This window comes from Staurois parvus, unplaced genomic scaffold (genome assembly GCF_062004578.1).
Source record: "Staurois parvus isolate SC_StPar_1 unplaced genomic scaffold, SC_StPar_1.0 ptg001449l, whole genome shotgun sequence".
NCBI lineage: Eukaryota > Metazoa > Chordata > Amphibia > Anura > Ranidae > Staurois > Staurois parvus.
In genome coordinates this window covers 29,263-51,685 of record NW_028319245.1, presented here as the reverse complement: position 1 = coordinate 51,685, position 22,423 = coordinate 29,263, and the positions used below count along the sequence as shown (strand labels likewise).

The following is a 22,423-nucleotide window of genomic DNA, read 5'->3' as shown; positions in this document are numbered from 1 at the left end:
CTTAGGAAGGGGGACCCTCAACCCTTGAGGAAGGTGGACCCTCAACCCCTGAGGAAGGTGGATTCCCAACCCCTGAGGAAGGGGGACCCTCAAGCCCTGAGGAAGGTGGATTCCCAACCCCTGAGGAAGGGGGACCCTCAACCCCTGAGGAAGGTGGACCCTCAAGCCCTGAGGAAGGTGGATTCCCAACCCCTGAGGAAGGGTGACCCTTAACCCCTGAGGAAGGTGGACCCCCAACCCCTGAGGAAGGTGGACCCTCAAACCCTGAGGAAGGTGGACCCCCAACCCCTGAGGAAGGTGGACCCTCAACCCCTGAGGAAGGTGGACCCCCAACCCCTGAGGAAGGGGGGCCCTCAACCCCTGAGGAAGGTGGACCCTCAACCCCGGAGGAAGGTGGACCCCCAACCCCTGAGGAAGGTGGACCCCCAACCCCTGAGGAAGGTGGACCCTCAACACCCGAGGAAGGTGGACCCCCAACCCCTAAGGAAGGGGGACCCTCAACCCCTGAGACGAGTTGGATGTTTGTGATACAAAAGTCTGATCAGATTCATTTGGGCTTTATACGTTCTGCCTTTGGCACATTTCCCTTTGCACACCCAGTTCATAGAGAGAAGGGTGTCAGCCACGAGACTCACCCGAATCTCCACTCCATAGCCCAGGTACACGGACACGCTGTATGTACAGTCCAGACCACCGAAGAAACTTCCACCAGAGTATTCCGGAGCCTCCAAAATGCCCTCCAGCTCCGAAATATTGTTGTTACACAGAACTGGAAGTAGAGGAGAAATACGGACAATATAAATATATCACATGAAGGAATAATGTCAGTGCGAGATATAAATGATACATGAATAGCAGTGATGTCATACCTGTATGTTATTTATTTATTTATTTTAGGTACTTATATAGCGCCGTCAATTTACTCCGCGCTTTACATATATATTGTACATTCACATCAGTCCCCGCCCCCGAGGAGCGTACAATCTAAGGTCCCTAACTCACATTCATACATTCACATACTAGGGACAATCTAGACAGGATCCAATTAACGTACCAGCATGAAATTGTCATGTGACGTGGCCTACCACTTGGTGGCTGAGTGGCTGTTGTTCCCAGTTGCTTCCACTTTGTTATAATCCCACTAACAGTTGAGCGTGGAATATTTAGTAGCCAGGAAATGTCACGGATGGACTTATTGCCCAGGTGACCACCTATCACGGGACCACGCTTGGAGTCACTGAACTCCTGACAGCGACCCATTCTTTCACCAATGTTTGTAGAAGCCGTCTGCATGCCTAGGGGCTGGATTGTATACACCTGTGTCCATGGAGGGGATTGGAACACCTGAATCACATGATATGGAGGGGATTGGAACACCTGAATCACATGATATGGAGGGGATTGGAACACCTGAATCACATGATTTGGGGGGCAGGCCCAATACTTTTGGCAATATAGTGTAGCTTTTATTCCTAGAGACATTTGAGAGTGATGATGTCACAACCATATAAATATAACTCAGATCATAATAATTCTCACCGGGGCTGTGTACTGTGGTGACAGTGGTGGTAGTGATCAGGGTGGTGGTCGTCTCTTCCTCCCCCTCGGCAGAGGGCCCCGGGCCTCCTGTGGGCGCCGGTGATGGAGGGGTCAGGGTACTGAGAGGTGGCGGCAGGGAGAAAGCCCCACCGACGGCTGTGGTGAGGACCCCGGAGGTCTCGCTGACCCCTGCCGGAGCCAGGTCGTCGGTTAACGCCACGGGAGCACCCAGGGTGGGGATGGAGGTTGTGCCGACTGTACAGACAGAAGAATAAATCCAAATTAAAGCAAACATACATTATATTAATTCCAGTAAACAGGTCACATACCTATTTATACAATATAGAGATGTTTTAAAAGTAGATGCAAACTTGCTGATCTCCTGCAACCCCTTTGCAGCCACTTCCTGCTTACATGCACACCAGTGGTGGCCGCATGGCATCAGAGCGGGTTTCCTGTTGATCTTTATTGGAAGTCTTTATTTGAAGCTCATATGACAAGGTGACAACACAGTTGCACATTTGGGAGACAGTTGTCACCCTCTAACAGGTAGTGCCTGAACCAGGGCCTCCATGGCAGGATTTTTTTAATGAAAGCACCAAACTGAATATATATTGAAATGGCCGTTAAAATCATAATAGACGTGTTAACATTTATATGAGGTCTCAGTGATTAGGTTTACATCTACTTTCACACATTTCATAGAGACCAGAAGACGTATATAAAAGGGCGGGTATAGTAGGGAGTGATAGTGGGGATGCTTTGAATGCCAAGCTATGAGATCCTTCCCCTGCTGCCATCCAACAACGTAGCTAGCAAGGAGACATCTGCATGAGAGCCACCCCTTACCCCCAGGTGTATGATTGTTCCTGAGACAAGTGGTGGCAAGAAGAATGGCTAGGGGGGGGCATGTCAGATCCCACCCCTCTGCATGATTCCTGCCCCTGCATATAATGAGATATATCATAGCACAACACAGCGTTTCATGTGCTAACTGCGCTTCCTCAGGTCCCCAGCAGCATATCTAATACAATGCCTTCCCCCAGAGGCCCCATTCCATAACAATCAATCAGACATTAAATTATAACTAAAGGAAAACTTGTTTTTTGTTTTAGTTTTGGATATAGTGTAAGGGTTAGAACCTCTAGCGGGTTTTATTCCCGTCTGTGCCCCCGTCTGGGAGATTCATCCTCTCTATTTATCCTGTGTGCATTCCTCCCAAAATTTTGAGATGGGAATGAGGGACCCCTGTTAGCAAAAGTATGTAGGAAGGGGGTGAGAAGGAGAGGGGGGGGGTGAGAGAGAGAGAGAGAGGTGAGGAGAGGAGAGGGGGGGTTAGAGAGAGAGGGGGATGAGAGAGGGAGGGGGTGTGAGAGGGGGGGATGAGAGAGGGAGGGGGTGTGAGAGGGAGAGGGCGGGTGAGAGAGGGGGAGAGGGAGGGGGGGCAGGGGGAGTGAAAGGGGGGGTGAGAGAGAGAGGGGGGGGTGAGAGAGGGTGGGTGGGAGAATGCAAGAAAGGGGTGGGTGAAAGAGAGAAAGAGGGGAATAAAAAGAGGTGGGGGGGTAAAAGAGAGAGGGGAGTCAAAGAGGGGGGTGAGAGAGAGAGCGGGAGAGGGAGGGGGTGTGAGAGAATGAGGGGGGTGAGAGAGAGAGGGGCAGAGGGGAGTGAAAGGGGGGGTGAGAGAGAGAGGGGAAGAGAGGGGGGTGGGAGAGTGCAGGGGAGGGGTAGGTGAAAGAGAGAAAAAGGGGGAGAAAAAGAGGCGGGGGTAAAAGAGAGAGGAGGGTGAAAGAGGGGGACCGTGAAAGAGGGGGGGGTGAGAAAGAGGGCTGTGAGAGCCCAGGGTGGGGGGTGTGAAAGAGGGAAAGGGGGGGAGAGAAAGAGCGGGGCGTAAGAGAGAGAGGGGGTGCGTGGAGAGAAAGAGAGGGGGAGGATGAAAGAGGGGGTGAGAGAGAGGGGGGTGTGAGGAAGGGGGGGGAAGGAGAAGGGGGTAATATAGAGGGCGGTGAAAGAGGAGGGTGAGAGAGAGGGGTGTAAGGGGGCTGTGAGAGAGGGGGAGAGTGAAAGAGGGAGTGAAAGGGAAAGCGGGATGTGGGAGTGCGGTGGGATGAAAGAGAGAAAGGAAGGGTGGAGGGGGGTACGAGAGATAAGCGGGTGAAAAGGGGGGACAATGAAAGAGGAGGGGAGAGAGAAGGGGTGAGGGAAAGGGGGGTACGAGAGATAAGCGGGTGAAAGGGGGGGACAATGAAAGAGGTGAGAGAGAGAAGGGGTGAGGGAGAGGGGTGGTTAGAGGGGTAGCGAAAGAGGGAGTGAGAGGGAGAGGAGGCTGAAAGAGAGAGGGGGGGGGTGAGAGCGTGGGGGGAGACAGGGGGGTTTTGGGTTGTCACCAGAACAGGAGTAAAGGGGAAATCTTCTGATGGGGACATTCATTGTAAAGATTCCCTCACTTTGGAGGGGTTTCTTCTGACTTCCTGTTGTGTCTATGGCACAGAAAGTGAAGGGAAGTCTCCCCTATGGGACATAGATGGTAAAAAAAAAAATCCTTCAAAATGACTTTATTCCTTCCCAGCCTGCCTAGCAGCGCCCACTCCTGCACACAACTGACACCCACCCATCAAGGTGTTTTCATATTTGCCTAACTCCTCCCAAGAGCCAGCCCACTGCTTCCATCAGGGCTGAGGACTCTTGCTAGGAGTACTGGGTACTGTGATGTATTCAGGAAGCTATGGACAGCACACTGCTAGCCCCTCCCACCAGCCATAATCAGCCTGCATTGCATAGAAGAGCACAGAGACCCAGCGCCGACAATACTGAGTCTAAAATAAGGTATGCCAATGTTACATATCAATTGTAATTTCCATAAGGACAGGTTTGCTTTTAAACCCCCATCACCAGGCGCAGCACACCACCTCTCACCTGCAAAGAAGCTCTCCTGACCCAGGAAATCTTTCTTCATCACAGCCTGGTGTACCAGCTGCTCCAGGGAGACGGGGTCCGAGCGCCCCATGGAGGGTGTGTGCAGCAGTTCTGGGATGTCTGTACTCTCCTCATCCAGCAGGGGCAGTCCTGAGCAATGGAGACAACACACAGACATGTTAAAGAGACCCTGTCACCAACTTAAACCATTGCAGGTAAAAGTACAGAAATGTAAATGCTTACTTGCAGCGTGTTTCATTTCCATCATTTTTTTTTTATATTCATTTGCAAACTTACTATAACAATTGATCATTCCAGGAAGAGTCAGGTTCCTAGCACAGCTCCCTCCCTCCTTGCTCGTCATCATAGCCGTCCCCTCTTCATGAAATGTGTCATTACTGTCCTTACCCTCACCTTCCTACATATAGGTTGGTGCAGATCGGACTGATACAGGACCTGGCACTAGTTTCCCTTAACCACTTCAAGTCCAGACACTTTCCCCCCCTTCCAGTCCGGACACTTTCCCCCCCTTCCAGTCCGGACACTTTCCCCCCCTTCCAGTCCGGACACTTTCCCCCCCTTCCAGTCCGGACACTTTCCCCCCCTTCCAGTCCGGACACTTCCCCCCCCCTTCCAGTCCGGACACTTTCCCCCCCTTCCAGTCCGGACACTTTCACCCCCCTTCCAGTCCGGACACTTTCACCCCCCTTCCAGTCCGGACACTTTCACCCCCCTTCCAGTCCGGACACTTTCACCCCCTTCCAGTCCGGACACTTTCCCCCCCTTCCAGTCCGGACACTTTCCCCCCCTTCCAGTCCGGACACTTTCACCCCCCTTCCAGTCCGGACACTTTCACCCCCTTCCAGTCCGGACACTTTCACCCACTTCCAGTCCGGACACTTTCACCCCCTTCCAGTCCGGACACTTTCCCCCCCTTCCAGTCCGGGCACTTTCACCCCCTTCCAGTCCGGACACTTTCCCCCCCTTCCAGTCCGGACACTTTCACCCCCTTCCAGTCCGGACACTTTCACCCCCCTTCCAGTCCGGACACTTTCACCCCCTTCCAGTCCGGACACTTTCCCCCCCTTCCAGTCCGGACACTTTCCCCCCCTTCCAGTCCGGACACTTTCCCCCCCTTCCAGTCCGGACACTTCCCCCCCCCCTTCCAGTCCGGACACTTCCCCCCCCTTCCAGTCCGGACACTTTCACCCCCCTTCCAGTCCGGACACTTTCACCCTCTTCCAGTCCGGACACTTTCACCCCCCTTCCAGTCCGGACACTTTCACCCCCTTCCAGTCCGGACACTTTCCCCCCCTTCCAGTCCGGACACTTTCACCCCCTTCCAGTCCGGACACTTTCACCCCCCTTCCAGTCCGGACACTTTCACCCCCTTCCAGTCTGGACACTTTCACCCACTTCCAGTCCGGACACTTTCACCCCCTTCCAGTCCGGACACTTTCCCCCCCTTCCAGTCCGGGCACTTTCACCCCCTTCCAGTCCGGACACTTTCCCCCCCTTCCAGTCCGGACACTTTCCCCCCCTTCCAGTCCGGACACTTCCACCCCCTTCCAGTCCGGACACTTCCACCCCCTTCCAGTCCAGACACTTTCACCCCCTTCCAGTCCAGGCCAATTTTCAGCTTTCAGCATTATCACACTTTGAATGACAATTGCGCGGTCATGCAACACTGTACCCATATGAATATTTCAGCATTTTTTTTTAGACAGATAAAGCTTTATTTTGGTGGTATTTATTCACCACTGGGATTTAAATTTTTTTTGCTATATAAATGAAAATGTCCAAAAATTTTGAAAGAAAGTGTTTTTCTTAAAAAATTTAGCAAATAAATAATCTTTCTTCATAAATCTTGGCCAAAATTTATTCTGTTATCTTTTTAGCAAACAAAAATAACCCAAATTAGTTTAACCAAAAATTATAATTTTTAAACATTTTTTTTACATTTTTATTTTATTTTTTATATTATTATTTATGTGTTTTTGTTTTTTTTGCATATAGTCACTCTAGCAGTACAGAGTCACCATGGTGACACTGTACTACTTGTGGGGGGTGATGAAGATTTTTTTTTTTTTACGCTGATTGCTTTTACATCCATAACGGCTGTAAAAGCAATCATTTCTCCTTCTCTCTGGCTGCATTCTTGCAGCCATTGAGAACTACTGTGAGAGCTGTGATTGGCCAGAGCACGTCACATGGTACAAAGCTGTTATGAATAGCCCTGTACCATGTGACCGCTGTGATCATTCACAGATTTCACACGTAGTAAGCAATGATGTCAGAAGTGATATCTTGCTTACTACTCTGCATGTGATCACTGATTGGCCAATCAGTGATCACATGATCGGGACCTTGCACAGCGGTCCCGTCCGACGATCGGTGTTCCACTGTGTCCAGAGGACACAGCGGGCACTGGATCGCGGTGCTGCGCGCTCCCAGGGAGTGCGCACAAGCAGGGGGTGGGGAGGCCGTTTGTAAACACCCACCTGACCCTGCACTGCCACCGTCTGGCCATTTATATACAACGGCAGGCCTGGAAGGAGTTAATAACATTTTGTAAAACCAATCTATAACCTCTAAACATAACACTCTCACATACAACACATGAATAATTCAGCAATGTAACATATTTTTGGAAAAATGTCGTGGGTTCAGTGTTCTTGAATAACTGGCAGAGGGGAATCATAAAATATGCTTGTAACGGAACTGACCCCAGACTGCACTTGGGTACTTCCGTTAGGATACCGCTTCCCCATCCGATCACCAACCACAGACACCACAGCCAACCATACAAGACTAGACGACACCAGACTTGAAGTAAACCAGGAAGTAGACTACTTTATTTTAACACAGATACAAGATATATACACTCAGGGGGCAATCCCCCCTCCCTGCATAATGACACAGGGCGGGGCAATCTACATTTAGTAACAAGAGACACACCAGCAGACAGTCCCATCAGGAGGGAGGGCTGCTGGAGACACCCCCCACCAAGCCAATACACATAAACACAAACATTCCATAATAGTTTGCACCCAAACAAGACACACGATAGAACAATGGGATGCAACCACATGGCATTAAACAATCAACAACCCCCCCACCCCAATACTAGGACAGATCACCCTGTACCCCTAACAGGCACAGGGTGACTTAAACATAAGAGGGATATGGGGAGCAGAGACAGGGGTCTCCCCACCTCTCCAAAGTGAGCTGTCTTCCATGGGCCCCCCACCCAAAGTGACTCCCGTCACATTGCTAAATAGTCCCATCAGGGGGATCTACTGAATGTCCAAAGGAAAATGTTGGCTCCAAAAAGAAACCGCACAAGTCAATTTGCATCACCTAAGAGTACTTGGCACTGACCCTCCTACTGCATGTGATTTTTCTGCCCACGTATGTCATTCCGCACTTCTACTTGACACCTCAAAGCTCCAAAACGTCAATTCTACCCTCAGCTCAACACTGAACTCCAAACCTGAACCAAACCCTTCACCTCAACCTAAGACCTATCCCTAAACCTGAAGCTAACCCTTCACCTCAACCTAAGACCTATCCCTAAACCTGAACCAAACCCTTCACCTCAACCTAAAACCTATCCCTAAACCTGAAGCTAACCCTTCACCTCAACCTAAGACCTATCCCTAAACCTGAACCAAACCCTTCACCTCAACCTAAGACCTATCCCTAAACCTGAACCTAACCCTTCACCTCAACCTAAGACCAACCCTAAACCTGAACCTAACCCTTCATCTCACTGTACAACCTAGCCCTAAACCTGAAGCTAATCCTTCATCTCATCCTAAAACCTAACCCTAAACCTGGAGCTAATCCTTCATCTCACCCTAAGACCTAATCCTAAACTTAACCCTTCATCTCACTGTACAATCTAACCCTTCACCTTAACCTAAGACCTAACCCTAAACCTGTACAAAACCTTTCACCTCAACCAAAGACCTAACCCTAATCATGATCCTAATCCTTCACTTCAACCTAAGACCTAACCCTAGACATGAACCTAATGCTTCACCTCAACCTAAGACCTAATCCTAAACCTGAACTGAATCTTTCACCTCAACCTAAGACCTAATCCTAAACCTAAACCGAACATTTCGCCTCAACCAAAGACCTAACCCTAAACCTGAACCTAAGCCTTCACCTCAACATATGGCTTAATCCAAAACCTGAACCGAATCTTTCACCTCAACCTAAGAAATAACCCTAAAGCTTAACCTATTACTTTACCTCAATTTAAGACCTAACCCTAAACCTGAACCTAACCCTTCACTTCAACCTAAGACCTAATCTTAAACCTCTACCCAATCTTTCACCTCAACCTAACACATATGCAAATAACCTAACCATATACATAAACCTTAACCCAACTCTTAGATCAGCCTAAACCTAAACTTTAACTTAACCCTTCACCTCAACCTAACCTTAAACCTCAACCTAACTTTTCACCTTAAACTAATACCAAACCCTAATTTAACCCCTCAACTAAACCTTAATCTAATCCTTCATCTCAACCTCAAACTAATTCTAACCTTTAATGTTTCACCAAAAAACTACAACCTAATCCTTACCCTTACCCTTCACATCAATCTAACAAATAAACCTTACCCTAACCCTTCACCTCAATCTAACAAATAAACCTTACCCTAACCCTTCACCTCAATCTAACACCTAAACCTTACCCTAACCCTTCACCTCAATCTAACAAATAAACCTTACCCTAACCCTTCACATCAAACTACCACCTAAACCTTACCCTAACCCTTCACCTCAATCTAACGACTAAACCTTACCCTAACCCTTCACCTCAATCTAACACCTAAACCTTACCCTAACCCTTCACCTCAATCTAACACATAAACCTTACCCTAACCCTTCACCTCAATCTAACACCTAAACCTTACCCTAACCCAGTGTTTCTCAACTCCAGTCCTCATGGACCCCCAACAGGTCATGTTTTCAGGATTTCCCTCAGATGAAACAGCTGTGGTAATTACTAAGGCAGTGAAACTGATCAAATCACCTGTGCAAAATAATGGAAATCCTGAAAACATGACCTGTTGGGGTCCATGAGGACTGGAGTTGAGAAACACTGCCCTAACCCTTCACCTCAATCTAACACCTAAACCTTACCCTAACCCTTCACCTCAATCTAACACCTAAACCTTACCCTAACCCAGTGTTTCTCAACTCCAGTCCTCATGGACTCCCAACAGGTCATGTTTTCAGGATTTCCCTCAGATGAAACAGCTGTGCTAATTACTAAGGCAGTGAAACTGATCAAATCACCTGTGCAAAATAATGGAAATCCTGAAAACATGACCTGTTGGGGGTCCATGAGGACTGGAGTTGAGAAACACTGCCCTAACCCTTCACCTCAATCTAGCACCTAATCCTTACCCCAACCCTTCACCTTAATGTAACACATAAACCTTACCCTAACGCTTCACCTCAAGTTACCACCTAAACCTTACCCTAACCCTTCACCTTAATCCTTACACCTAACCCTAAACCGTAACAAACCCTTCACCTCAACCTCACAACTAGCCCTAAACCTTCAAACCCCAAAACCTCAACCCAAAGCTTTATCTTAACATAACTCCTAAACCTGAACCTCAGCCTAACCCTTCATTTCAACCTAATACCTATACCCTATCCTAACCCTTTACCGCAACATACCACCTAACCCTAAACTATAACCCAGGGTTTCTCAACCAGGGTTTCACGGAAACTTAGGGTTCCTCCAGAGGATATCAGGGGTTTCTTGAGCAATGAGCAATGTGTGTCTCTCAGATAAGCTCCCACTGACACCATTGATCCTTTTAGCTAAGGAGGGAAATCTTCCCAATGACCACAAGTGTAAGTAGTGTTCTTCCCATTGACTATCTCACTAATGTATCATGAGTTGTAGATATAGTAATTTTTTGCAGGGGTTCCTTGAGACTATTTCAAGGGTTATTTCAATGGTTCCTCTGTGTTGAAAGGGTTGAGAAAAGCTGCCATAACCTAAGCCTTCACTTCATCATACCACCCATCCCTCAATATTAATCTACTCCTTCGCCTCAACCTAACTCTTAACCCTTAAACTTCAACCTAAGGCTGAACTTTCACCTAACCAACCTGTAAACCTTACCCTAACCCTTCTCTTCCACCTAACTCCAAATCACCGTCTTTAACCAAACCCTTTACCTCCACCACTCTCCAAGCCCAAAGCTTCCAAACCCAACCCTAAACTTTAATCTGTCACTAAACCTAACTCCTAAAATAGACCTGTACATACTACACCTTGAGTTAAGTAACTCTTAAGCTGAGTAGTCGGCTCCCATTGGTGCTCTCATTTCCCTACCACTCCAAGACACTGCTTTATCTTGGTTGCCCTATGTATGAGGCACATGTGAATCCCAACACCTCCCTCCAGTAGGCACTCAATGTCTGAGAAAGGAATACATTTTATTTCCTCGGATTTCTCATTTACTGACTAGAAACTTGAGACCATTAGGTGTATCTAAACTCAAGAACAAAATCATAATTTATTCCAGCAGACCAGTCCTTAGACATGGTGGCTGCTTTAGTTTTCTTTGTAAGACTTCACTTGGTGATCCTGCCAGTAACACAAGCGCTGTACTTGGGTGACAATCACCATACTGTACCTATGGAGGACCAGTGTTGTCTCCCTAGGCAAGAATACAAAACACCTCCACTCACCTCATCTCCCATATGGAGATGGGGGGAGTTCTGTAGAATAGGCACCATACTATATCTATGGAGGACCAGCGTTGTCACCCTTGGCAAGAATACAGAACACTTCCACTCACGTCATCTCCCATATGGGGATGGAGGGTGTTCTGTAGAACAGGCACCATACTGTATCTGTGGAGGACCAGTGTTGTCACCCTAGGCCAGGGGTCTGCAACCTTTAAGACATAAAGAGCCACTTGGACCCGTTTCCGAGAGGGAAAAAAAGACTGGGAGCCGCAAAACCATTGCAACATTTAAAACAAATCCGACACTGCATATATTGCAAAAAACGCTCTGGTCATGAAGGGGGTTTAAGGGCCCAGTAAGCAAAGGGTTAATCAGGGCCACAGTGTATCGTCATAATCACAATCATAGCCTTAGGTCAGTGGTGGGCAACCTTTTTTTTCGAATGAGCCAAATCTCGCCAAAACCACGATTGAAATTTATTTTGAGAGAAACATTTTTAAAACTGAAAATACATCCCCCATATAGTAATTCATCCCCCATAGTAATTCATCCCCCCTATAGTAATTCATCCCCCATATAGTAATTCATCCCTCATATAGTAATTCATCCCCCATAGTAATTCATCCCCCCTATAGTAATTCATCCCCCATATAGTAATTCATCCCCCATAGTAATTCATCCCCCCTATAGTAATTCATCCCCCCTATAGTAATTCATCCCCCATATAGTAATTCATCCCCCATAGTAATTCATCCCCCCTATAGTAATTCATCCCCCCTATAGTAATTCATCCCCCATATAGTAATTCATCCCCCCTATAGTAATTCATCCCCCGTAGTAATTCATCCCGCATAGTAATTCATCCCCCCTATAGTAATTCATCCCCCATAGTAATTCATTCCCCATATTGTGTGAATTCACTTACCTTTGCTCCGCGCGTTCCTCTCGCTGGGTTCCCGCGCCGTTCTGGTCTTCAGGGCGGACTGTGAGAGGAGAGGAGTTCGTCACGCTGCCCCGCCTACATCCGGGCTGCCCCGCCTACATCCTGACAGCCAATGTTTGCCAGCGGGCGCCCGGCACACAGAAGATCTGCATTAAAAGAGCCGCGGCTTGCCGACCCTATTGCCTGTCACCTGATGGGCAGTGTGCTCCGGAGCCGCAGGAAAGGTGAAAAAGAGCCGCATGCGGCTCCGGAGCCGCGGGTTGCCGACACCCGCCCTAGGCAAACCTTCAAGTAACACAAACCCTGTACTTGGGTGAAACTCAGTCATCATACTGTATCTATGGAGGACCAGCGTTGTCACCCTAGGCAAGAATACAGAACACTTCCACTCATGTCATCTCCCATATGGGGATGGGGGTGTTCTGTAGAACAGGCACCATACTGTATCTATGAAGGACCAGTGTTGTCACCCTAGGCAAACCTGCCAGTAACACAAACCCTGTACTTGGGTGAAACTTAGTCACCATATTGTATCTATGGAGGAAAAGCGTTGTCACCCTAGGCAAGAATACAGAACACTTCCACTCACCTCATCTCCCGTATGGGGATGGGGGTGTTCTGTAGAACAGGCACCATACTGTATCTATGGAGGACCAGCGTTGTCACCCTTGGCAAGAATACAGAACACTTCCACTCACGTCATCTCCCATATGGGGATGGGTGTGTTCTGTAGAACAGGCACCATACTGTATCTATGGAGGACCAGCGTTGTCACCCTTGGCAAGAATACAGAACACTTCCACTCACGTCATCTCCCATATGGGGCTGGGGGTGTTCTGTAGAACAGGCACCATACTGTATCTATGAAGGACCAGTGTTGACACCCTAGGCAAACCTGCCAGAAACACAAACCCTGTACTTGGGTGAAACTCAGTCACCATATTGTATCTATGGAGGAAAAGCGTTGTCACCCTAGGCAAGAATACAGAACACTTCCACTCACGTCATCTCCCATATGGGGATGGGGGGTGTTCTGTAGAACAGGCACCATACTGTCTCTGTGGAGGACCAGCGTTGTCACCCTTGGCAAGAATACAGAACACTTCCACTTACGTCATCTTCCATATGGGGATGGGGGGTGTTCTGTAGAACAGGCACCATACTATATCTATGGAGGACCAGTGTTGTCACCCTAGGCAAGAATACAGAACACTTCCACTTACGTCATCTTCCATATGGGGATGGGGGGTCTTCTGTAGAACAGGTACCATACTGTATCCGTGGAGGACCAGCGTTGTCTTTCTAGTCAAACCTGCCAGTAACACAAACCCTGTACTTGGGTGACACTCAGTCACCATACTGTATCTATGGAGGACCAGTGTTGTCACCCTTGGCAAGAATACAGAACACTTTTACTCACCTCATCTCCCATATGGGGATGGGGGGGTGTTCTGTAGAATAGGCACCATACTGTACAGTGTCTATGGAGGACCAGCATTGTGACCTTAGACAAGACCACAGAAGACCTCCCCCTTTTATCATCTCCAATATGGGAATGGGGGGGGGGAGGTGTTCTTTAGGAACTGAGAAAGGCTGATAATACTGCTGACTGATAAGAATCCAATAAGTTATCAGCTTGCTGAATTTCTGGCAGGATCAACAGTTATTTTTGGGGTTTTTTTGCATGCATATAACAAAAACTTTTGATGGTATATTTTCCAATAAGGCAAGTTTCTTGTTAGGATTTCATTTTTCTGAGGACATTGCCCAGTCCCCTCCTCCCCGACCCTCTTGTTTATCGAATATGTATCCATGGCTCCATGCTGATGATGCAATCACATATCTCGGATTCTCAGAATACTTCTAGATCCTCAGAAATGATCTCAGCCTCATCCTGTTCATACAGAGGCTGGTCTGACTACACATTGGGGTTGATTTACTAAAAATGGAGAGTGCAAAATCTGGTGCAGCTCTGCAAAGAAACCAATCAGCTTCCAGGATTTATTGCCAAAACTTAACCACTTGCCAACCGCTCTATAACCTATAGTTCCATGGCTGTCCTCCCAGAACAACTTCCCCCGTGTGCCCCCTGGGGTGCAATCTGCGATCGCAGAGTCCTTCAGGCACAGCTGATTACAGATCGAGGTAAAGGGCCAATCAGAGTGGCCCTTTATCATTTGATCAGCTGTGTCCAATCACAGCTGGTCACAGCGTAAACAGGTAATGCCGGTTAAACAGGAGAGCCGGTAAGCGGCAATCTAAACAGAGGACATCTACACTGATAATCGGGGAACTGATGATCAGTGCAGCCCCATCAGTGCCCATCAGTGCTAGCTATCAGTGCCGCCTATCAGTCATGAGGAATCAATGGCAATTCTTCTACAGATGGATTCAGCCAAATCAAGTGTCACTTTTCAAGAGAACCTAACACTAGTATGTATTGAAGGAAATGGTGGTGGTCATAAGGAACAAATGGCAGTTCTTCCCAAGATGGATACAGCCAAGTCAAGTGTCACTTTTCAAGAGAACCTGTTGCTAGTAGGTCTTGAAGGAAATGGTCATGAGGAATCAATGGCAATTCTTGTACAGATGGATTCAGCCGAATCAAGTGTCACTTTTCAAGAGAACCTATCACAAGTAGGTATTGAAGGAAATGGTGGTGGTCATAAGGAACAAATGGCAGTTGTTCCCAAGATGGATACAGCCAAGTCAAGTGTCACCTTTCAAGAGAACCTATCACTAGTAGGTCTTAAAGGAAACAGTGGTGGTAATGAGGAATCAATGGCAGTTCTTCTGCAGATAGATTCAGCTGAATCAAGTGTCACCTTTCAAGAGACCTGTCGCTAGCAGGTCTTGAAGGAAATGGTCATGAGGAATCAATGGCAATTCTTCTGCAGATGGATTCAGCCGAATCAAGTGTCACTTTTCAAGAGAACCTAACACTAGTAGGTATTGAAGGAAATGGTGGTGGCCATAAGGAACAAATGGCAGTTCTTCCCAAGATGGATACAGCCAAGTCAAGTGTCACCTTTCAAGAGAACCTATCGCTAGTAGGTCTTGAAGGAAATGGTCATGAGGAATCAATGGCAATTCTTGTACAGATGGATTCAGCCGAATCAAGTGTCACTTTTCAAGAGAACCTATCACAAGTAGGTATTGAAGGAAATGGTGGAGGTCATAAGGAACAAATGGCAGTTCTTCCCAAGATGGATACAGCCAAGTCAAGTGTCACCTTTCAAGAGAACCTATCACTAGTAGGTCTTAAAGGAACAGTGGTGGTAATGTGGAATCAATGGCAGTTCTTCTGCAGATAGATTCAGCCAAATAAAGTGTCACCTTTCAAGACAACCTATCACTAGTAGATATTGAAGGAAATGGTGGTGGTCATTAGGAACAAATGACAGTTCTTCCTAAGATGGATACAGCCAAGTCAAGTGTCACCTTTCAAGAGAAACAGTCACTAGTAGATATTGCAATTTTAATCCCAACTGCAGATGATTACAGCCATGTCATGTCTTACCTTTCAAGAGAATCTGTCACTAGTAGGTATTGAAGAAAACAGTGGTGGCCATGAGGAATAAATGGCAGTTCTTCTTCAGATGATTCAGACAAGTAAAGTGTCACCTTTCAAGAGAACCCATCACTAGTAGTTATAGAAGGAAATTATGGAGTTCGTGAAGAATAAATGTAAGTTCTTTTGCAGATGGATACAGCAGAGTCAAGTGTCACTTTTCAAGAGGATCTGGAACTAGCAAGTATTAAAGGAAACAGTGGTGGCCGTGAGGAATCAATGGCAGTTCTTCTGCGGATGGATACAGCCAAATCAAGTATCACCACCATTCAAGAGAACCTGTCTCTAGTACATACTGAAAGAAATGATGGTGGTCAAGAGAAATAACTGTTGGTTAGAACCAAGTCAAGTGTCACCTTTCAAGAGAACCTGTCACTAGTACGTATTGCAGGAAATGGTGGTGGTCACTGAGGAATCACGTATCTCTATGATGTCCTCACTTTCTGCAGAGCTGATATGCTGAATAGAGGTTGGCCAACACAATATGGTTGCCTCCAGATAGACACATGTTTCAGCAGACATTTTGCTTCCTTAAGGTTCATTTGTAAGAACATATGCTGGAACTGGTACAATTAATAATGAGTAAGCTGGTTCAGTGATATCATCACTTCCTGAAAAGGAGCATGCTCATGCCTTGTAACTGTAGAAAATAATTACAAATTCCTCATCTCATTTTTGAAGAGCTGATAGGCCTGAATGGAGCTCGGTCATACCCTGGAGCTGTGGACACCATGGCGAGATCAAGCTTCCTTGTGATGTCACCACTTTCTCAACAAAATAAACTTGGCCAGTGCAAAATGGTTGCCTCTGTTTTTAATCAATACACCTTTCCACGTCCATTTTTCCCTAAGCTTTATGCATCAGAGTATGTGCCAATGCTGGTAGCATTATTGATGAGTCAGCTGGTTCAGTCACACCATCACTTACTGAACTAATGGAGCTTGGTCAAGCCTTGTAGCTGGCTCCACCACTGAGAAATCACGCATCTCTGTAATGTCATCACTTTCTGGACAACTGATAAACTGAATAGAGGTTGGCCAACAGAAATTGGCTGCCTCCATTTTCCGTAAGAGTGCATGCTGCAGTTAGTATCATCATTAATAAGTCAGCAGGCTCAATGATTTGCTTCCTGAAAAAATGCTGCTTGGTCAAGCCATATAGCTGGAGACACCAATGAGAAAGTATACATCTCTGTGACGTCATTACTTTTTGGACAACTGATAGGATGAATGGAGCTTGGTCAAGCCATATAGCTGGAGACACCAATGAGAAAGTATACATCTCTGGGATGTCATTACCTTTTGGACAACTGATAGGAGGAATGGAGCTTGGTCAAGCCATATAGCTGGAGACACCAATGAGAAAGTATACATCTCTGTGATGTCATTACTTTTTGGACAACTGATAGGATGAATGGAGTTTGGTCAAGCCATATAGCTGGAGACACCAATGAGAAAGTATACATCTCTGGGATGTCATTACTTTTTGGCCAACTGATAGGATGAATGGAGCTTGGTCAAGCCATTTAGCTGGAGACACCAATGAGAAAGTATACATCTCTGGGATGTCATTACCTTTTGGACAACTGATAGGATGAATGGAGCTTGGTCAAGCCATTTAGCTGGAGACACCAATGAGAGAGTATACATCTCTGACATGTCATTACTTTTTGGACAACTGATAGGATGAATGGAGCTTGGTCAAGCCATTTAGCTGGAGACACCAATGAGAAAGTATACATCTCTGGGATGTCATTACTTTTTGGACAACTGATAGGATGAATGGAGCTTGGTCAAGCCATATAGCTGGAGACACCAATGAGAAAGTATACATCTCTGGGATGTCATTACTTTTTGGCCAACTGATAGGATGAATGGAGCTTGGTCAAGCCATTTAGCTGGAGACACCAATGAGAAAGTATACATCTCTGGGATGTCATTACCTTTTGGACAACTGATAGGATGAATGGAGCTTGGTCAAGCCATTTAGCTGGAGACACCAATGAGAGAGTATACATCTCTGACATGTCATTACTTTTTGGACAACTGATAGGATGAATGGAGCTTGGTCAAGCCATTTAGCTGGAGACACCAATGAGAAAGTATACATCTCTGGGATGTCATTACTTTTTGGACAACTGATAGGATGAATGGAGCTTGGTCAAGCCATATAGCTGGAGACACCAATGAGAAAGTATACATCTCTGTGATGTCATTACTTTTTGGACAACTGATAGGATGAATGGAGCTTGGTCAAGCCATATAGCTGGAGACACCAATGAGAAAGTATACATCTCTGTGATACCATCACTTTCTGTATAGCTGATAGGCCGATTGGAGTTTGGCCAAAACAAAATGACTGCCTCCATTTTTCATAATAGTGCATGCCAATGCTGGTTACATTGGTAATGAGTCAGCTGGTTCATTGACACCATGACTCCCTGAACAAATGGAGCTTGGGCAAGCCTTGAACTTGAGACACCACTGAGAAATCATACATATTCGTGATGTCATCACTTTCTGGATAACAAATAGGATGAATGGAGGATGGCTAACACAAAATGACTGCCGCCATTTTTAAGAAGAGTACATGCCGATGCTAGTAATGTTATTAATGAGTCAGCTGGTTCATTGACTCCTTCACTTCCTAAAAAAATGGAGCTTGGTCAAGATGTGCAGCTTGGAAAGTTACTGAGAAAGTATACATCCCTGTGATGTCATCACTTTCTGGTTAACAAATAGGACCAATGGATGTTGGTCAACACATAAAGACTGCCTCCAGTTTTCATAAGAGTACATACCGGTGCTAGTAACATTTTAATGAGCCAGCTGGTTCATTGACACCATTACTTGCTGAACGAATGAACCTCGGTCAAGCCTCGTGGCATGGGACATCACTGTGATGTCACAACTTTCTGGAGAGAATGCTAGTAACATTACCAATGAGTCATCTGGTTCATTAATACCATCACTTCTTGAACGAATGGAGCTTGGCCAAGCCTTGTAGTTGAGGACATCACTAAAGAAATCACACCTCCTTGTGATGTCATCACTTTGTGGAGAGCCGATAGGCCGAAAAGAGAGACCAGGCACACAAAATGGAGGCCTTTGCTCCGTGGAGCTTGGTTTAGACTTGTAGTAGTTGGGACCACACTGAGAAATCATGCATATCTGTGATGTCATCACTTTCTGGACAATGAATAGGATGAATGGAGCTGGCTAACACAAAATGACTGACTCCAATTTTAGGAAGAGTGCCGATGCTAGCAATGATACTAACGAGTCAGCTGGTTCATTGACTCCATCATTTCCTGAAAGAATGGAGCTTGGTCAAGCCATGCAGCTGGGAAAGTCACTGAGAAAGAATACATCTCTGTGATGTCATCACTTTCTGGACAACTGATGGGACGAATGGAGGTTGGTCAACACAAAATGACTGCCTCCATTTTTCAAGAGAACATACCGGTACTAGTAAGTCTATTAATGAGTCAGCTGGTTCCATCACTTGACACCATCACTTCCTGAACAAATGAACCTCGGTCAAGCCTTGTAACCAGGGACATCACAGTGATGTCATAACTTGATGAAAAGCTGACAGGCCAAATGGAATTTGGCCAACACAAAATGACATCCTCCAATTTTTTGAAGGACCTCATGCCAATGCTAGCAAGTAGCAATGTTACCAATGAGTCATCTGGTTCACTGATACCATCACTTCCTGAACGAATGGAGCTCGGCCAAGCCTTGCAACTGAGGACATCACAGTGATGTCATAACTTTCTGGACAACTGATAGGACGACTAGAGGTTGGTCAACACAAAATGACTGCCTCCAATATTTAAGAGTACATACCGGTAAGTCTATTAATGAGTCAGCTGGCTCCATCACTTGACACCATCACTTCCTGAACAAATGAACCTCGGTCAAGCCTTGTAACCGGGGACATCACAGTGATGTCATAACTTTCTGGAAAGCTGATAGGCCAAATGAAATTTGGCCTACACAAAATGACAACCTCCAATTTTCTGTAGGACCTCATGCCAATGCTAGCAATGTTACCAATGAGTCATCTGGTTCATTAATACCATCACTTCCTGAACGAATGGAGCTCGGCCAAGCCTTGTAGTTGAGGACATCACTAAAGAAATCACACCTCCTTGTGATGTCATCACTTTGTGGAGAGCCGATAGGCCGAAAAGAGAGACCAGGCACACAAAATGGAGGCCTTTGCCGCGTTCACGCTTTAAAACAGCTCTACTCCCGAGAATGCAGCTAAGAGTTAACAATGTCATAAGCCCCTTCAACAATATGGGCCCCAAGCAAATCAGCCATCTCCACGCCATACAGGTTCACTTTATGACATCCATCTTGTTCCATCCAACGCTGCTTGCCAACGTTCAACCAGAACCAGTGACATCACTAACAAATTAAGACCCCCTTGGTGATGTCATCCCTTCCCAAGGATCTGATAGGCCCAATGGAGGTTAGCAACACAAAATGGCTTCCAGCATGCTGGCCAGGTACACCTGTTTTTTGGTCCCCCTTTCCTAGCGCGGTCTATTTCTGCCCCCCCACCCCCACCCTTCTCTTCTTACCTCGACGAGGAGGCAGAACTGGGCGGAGGTGACACTTCTAAACACATACAATGTAACGTGGTGACAGAGGGAGCGCAGGAGCGAGGGGAGGAAAATGACTGAGCAATATAGACATGATGGAGCAGGCTGATTGAATTATCTCCCGCAGAGATGTGACAGAAGGGCGGCATTCTACCAGATAACCTGACTCGGGGGGGGGGGGGGCTGGGGGCGCCGGGGAGACAAACGCGTTACACCGTCTGCTCCTCGTGTACACAGGCATCTTTTAACCCCCTCCGTGCCGCGCAGGCCTGCGGCGCATCCTACACCCCCCCCAACCCCATCCCCCCAACCAACCCCGACAGCCACATGCGTCCAACCACGCAGAAACCCGAGACAAGCAACCACAGCCCAACGATCCATCTAAAGCGTAAATCTCTGTAGAGAACGCCGCCTTCCCGTGCCCCCGTCGCACCTTCGATATCGGCACAGTAACCAGCCATCCATACGGCACAAACAAAGACAAAAGGGGAAGCCGAGGGTCCTTTTTCTTTTTTTTTTTTTTTTTTTTTGTTCCTCCATGTACGCTGCAGGCAATAAAGACTCTGCACCTATACGTGATACATACACAACACATACACAACACCTGTGTATTCATATGTACATGCCTGGCACGCCTGCCTCTGATGCTCAATGACACTCATGCAAAATGATTCCAAAATGCCCATTTGCATTAAAATTCCTATGCAGCAGCAGAAAATCGAATGCAAAGCAACGATCTTTTTTTTTTTTTTGCACGTGCCACCCCCTCCTCCCGTTACATGAAGATGCATGTGTGTCTCCTTTTTTTTTTTGCATCGCTTTTTTTTTTTATCCAGTTAATCGGGCGTGCGTGTGCGATGTACGGACGGACGCGCAGGGTCTGCACCCACATGCATGTAGCATTGCAGCAAAAAACGAACGTTTCCCTGGCCCCCCTCACCTTGTACGGTAGCCAGGAGAAGCAGAGGGGAGAGGATCCGGGAGACGGGGCTGACACCAGACATCCTGCCCTCCAGATTTTACCCCCAGGCAGGGCTGCGTGTGCGAAGGATGCTGTGTATCCAGGGAGACCGGAGCCCCAGCTGCTCGAAGGATGCCGAGACGATCACAGCCACATCCACCGCCTTGTGTCTTATGGGAAAGGTGCAACCTTCTCCCACCTACGAGAGACGAAGCCTCCCCCCACCCTCCCTCTCTTGTCCCCTATGGGGGGGATTGAGATGAAGGGCTAAAGGGGTGCTCTGGTGGGGTGGATGCTGCTGCTGCTGGTGCTGATGCTGCTGCTGCTGCTGCTTGGTGGGCTCTGACAGCTGAAGGTGATGCTTCACCCAGGGGCTGAATCAATATGAGTTTTAAGAGGGGAGAGGCATGCGGTGGGGGATGGACAGGAAGCGTGCAGACAGATGGGACCCTGGCTCAGTCTTGTCCCCTATGGGGATAGGGACCGGGATGGGGAGGGGGGGTTTGGGGGATAGGGACCGGGATGGGGGGGGGTTAACCCTTTGTCCTGTTTCATCTATTATTATTATTATATGAAAATGGAAAACCCCAATACTCCTGCGCTTAGGGATGGACTCTATGTCCTAGGGGCCACACAACACAAATCTTGGAATATTCACGCCTTGCCGCCCTCAAAGAACCGGGGAGTCACACCTTTACAGAGGAACGCCCTCCATGTAATCGGGTCTTACGGCATTTCTCTTGCAGCGCTCAGGCACACGGGCGTTATGTTTTTACGTTTCTTTTTTTTCTTCTGCGTTCGTGACTGCAATAAAAAACTCGCATGTGTTCTGCTACTTTTATCATTAGAGGTGCGAACACGGTGTGGGTTCACCAGGGGCGTACAGGCGCGTTCAACACTTGTAAGTGTATCATTTATTTATTGCAGGTACTTATAGAGCACCATCAATGTGTGCAGCGCTTTACATATATATTGTACATTCACATCAGTCCCTAACCCTCAAGAGGCGTACAATCTAAGGTCCCTAACCCTCAAGGGGCGTACAATCTAAGGTCCCTAACCCTCAAGGGGCGTACAATCTAAGGTCCCTAACCCTCAAGGGGCGTACAATCTAAGGTCCCTAACCCTCAAGGGGCGTACAATCTA

The 22,423-nt window shown here is 47.2% G+C and overlaps 1 protein-coding gene across 1 annotated transcript; it reads right to left on the bottom strand.

Moving 5' to 3' along the window:
• Positions 1–635: 635 nt before the first annotated feature.
• On the bottom strand, positions 636–21,713 carry LOC149435923 (seizure protein 6 homolog; the record flags this gene model as incomplete). Its single annotated transcript, XM_089662255.1, has 4 exons — positions 21,257–21,713; positions 4,453–4,602; positions 1,540–1,794; positions 636–769 (listed from the first exon to the last, which is right to left on the bottom strand). Coding segments are annotated over exons 1-4 (603 nt in total), but the record flags the coding sequence as incomplete, so codon positions are not given.
• Positions 21,714–22,423: the final 710 nt, after the last annotated feature.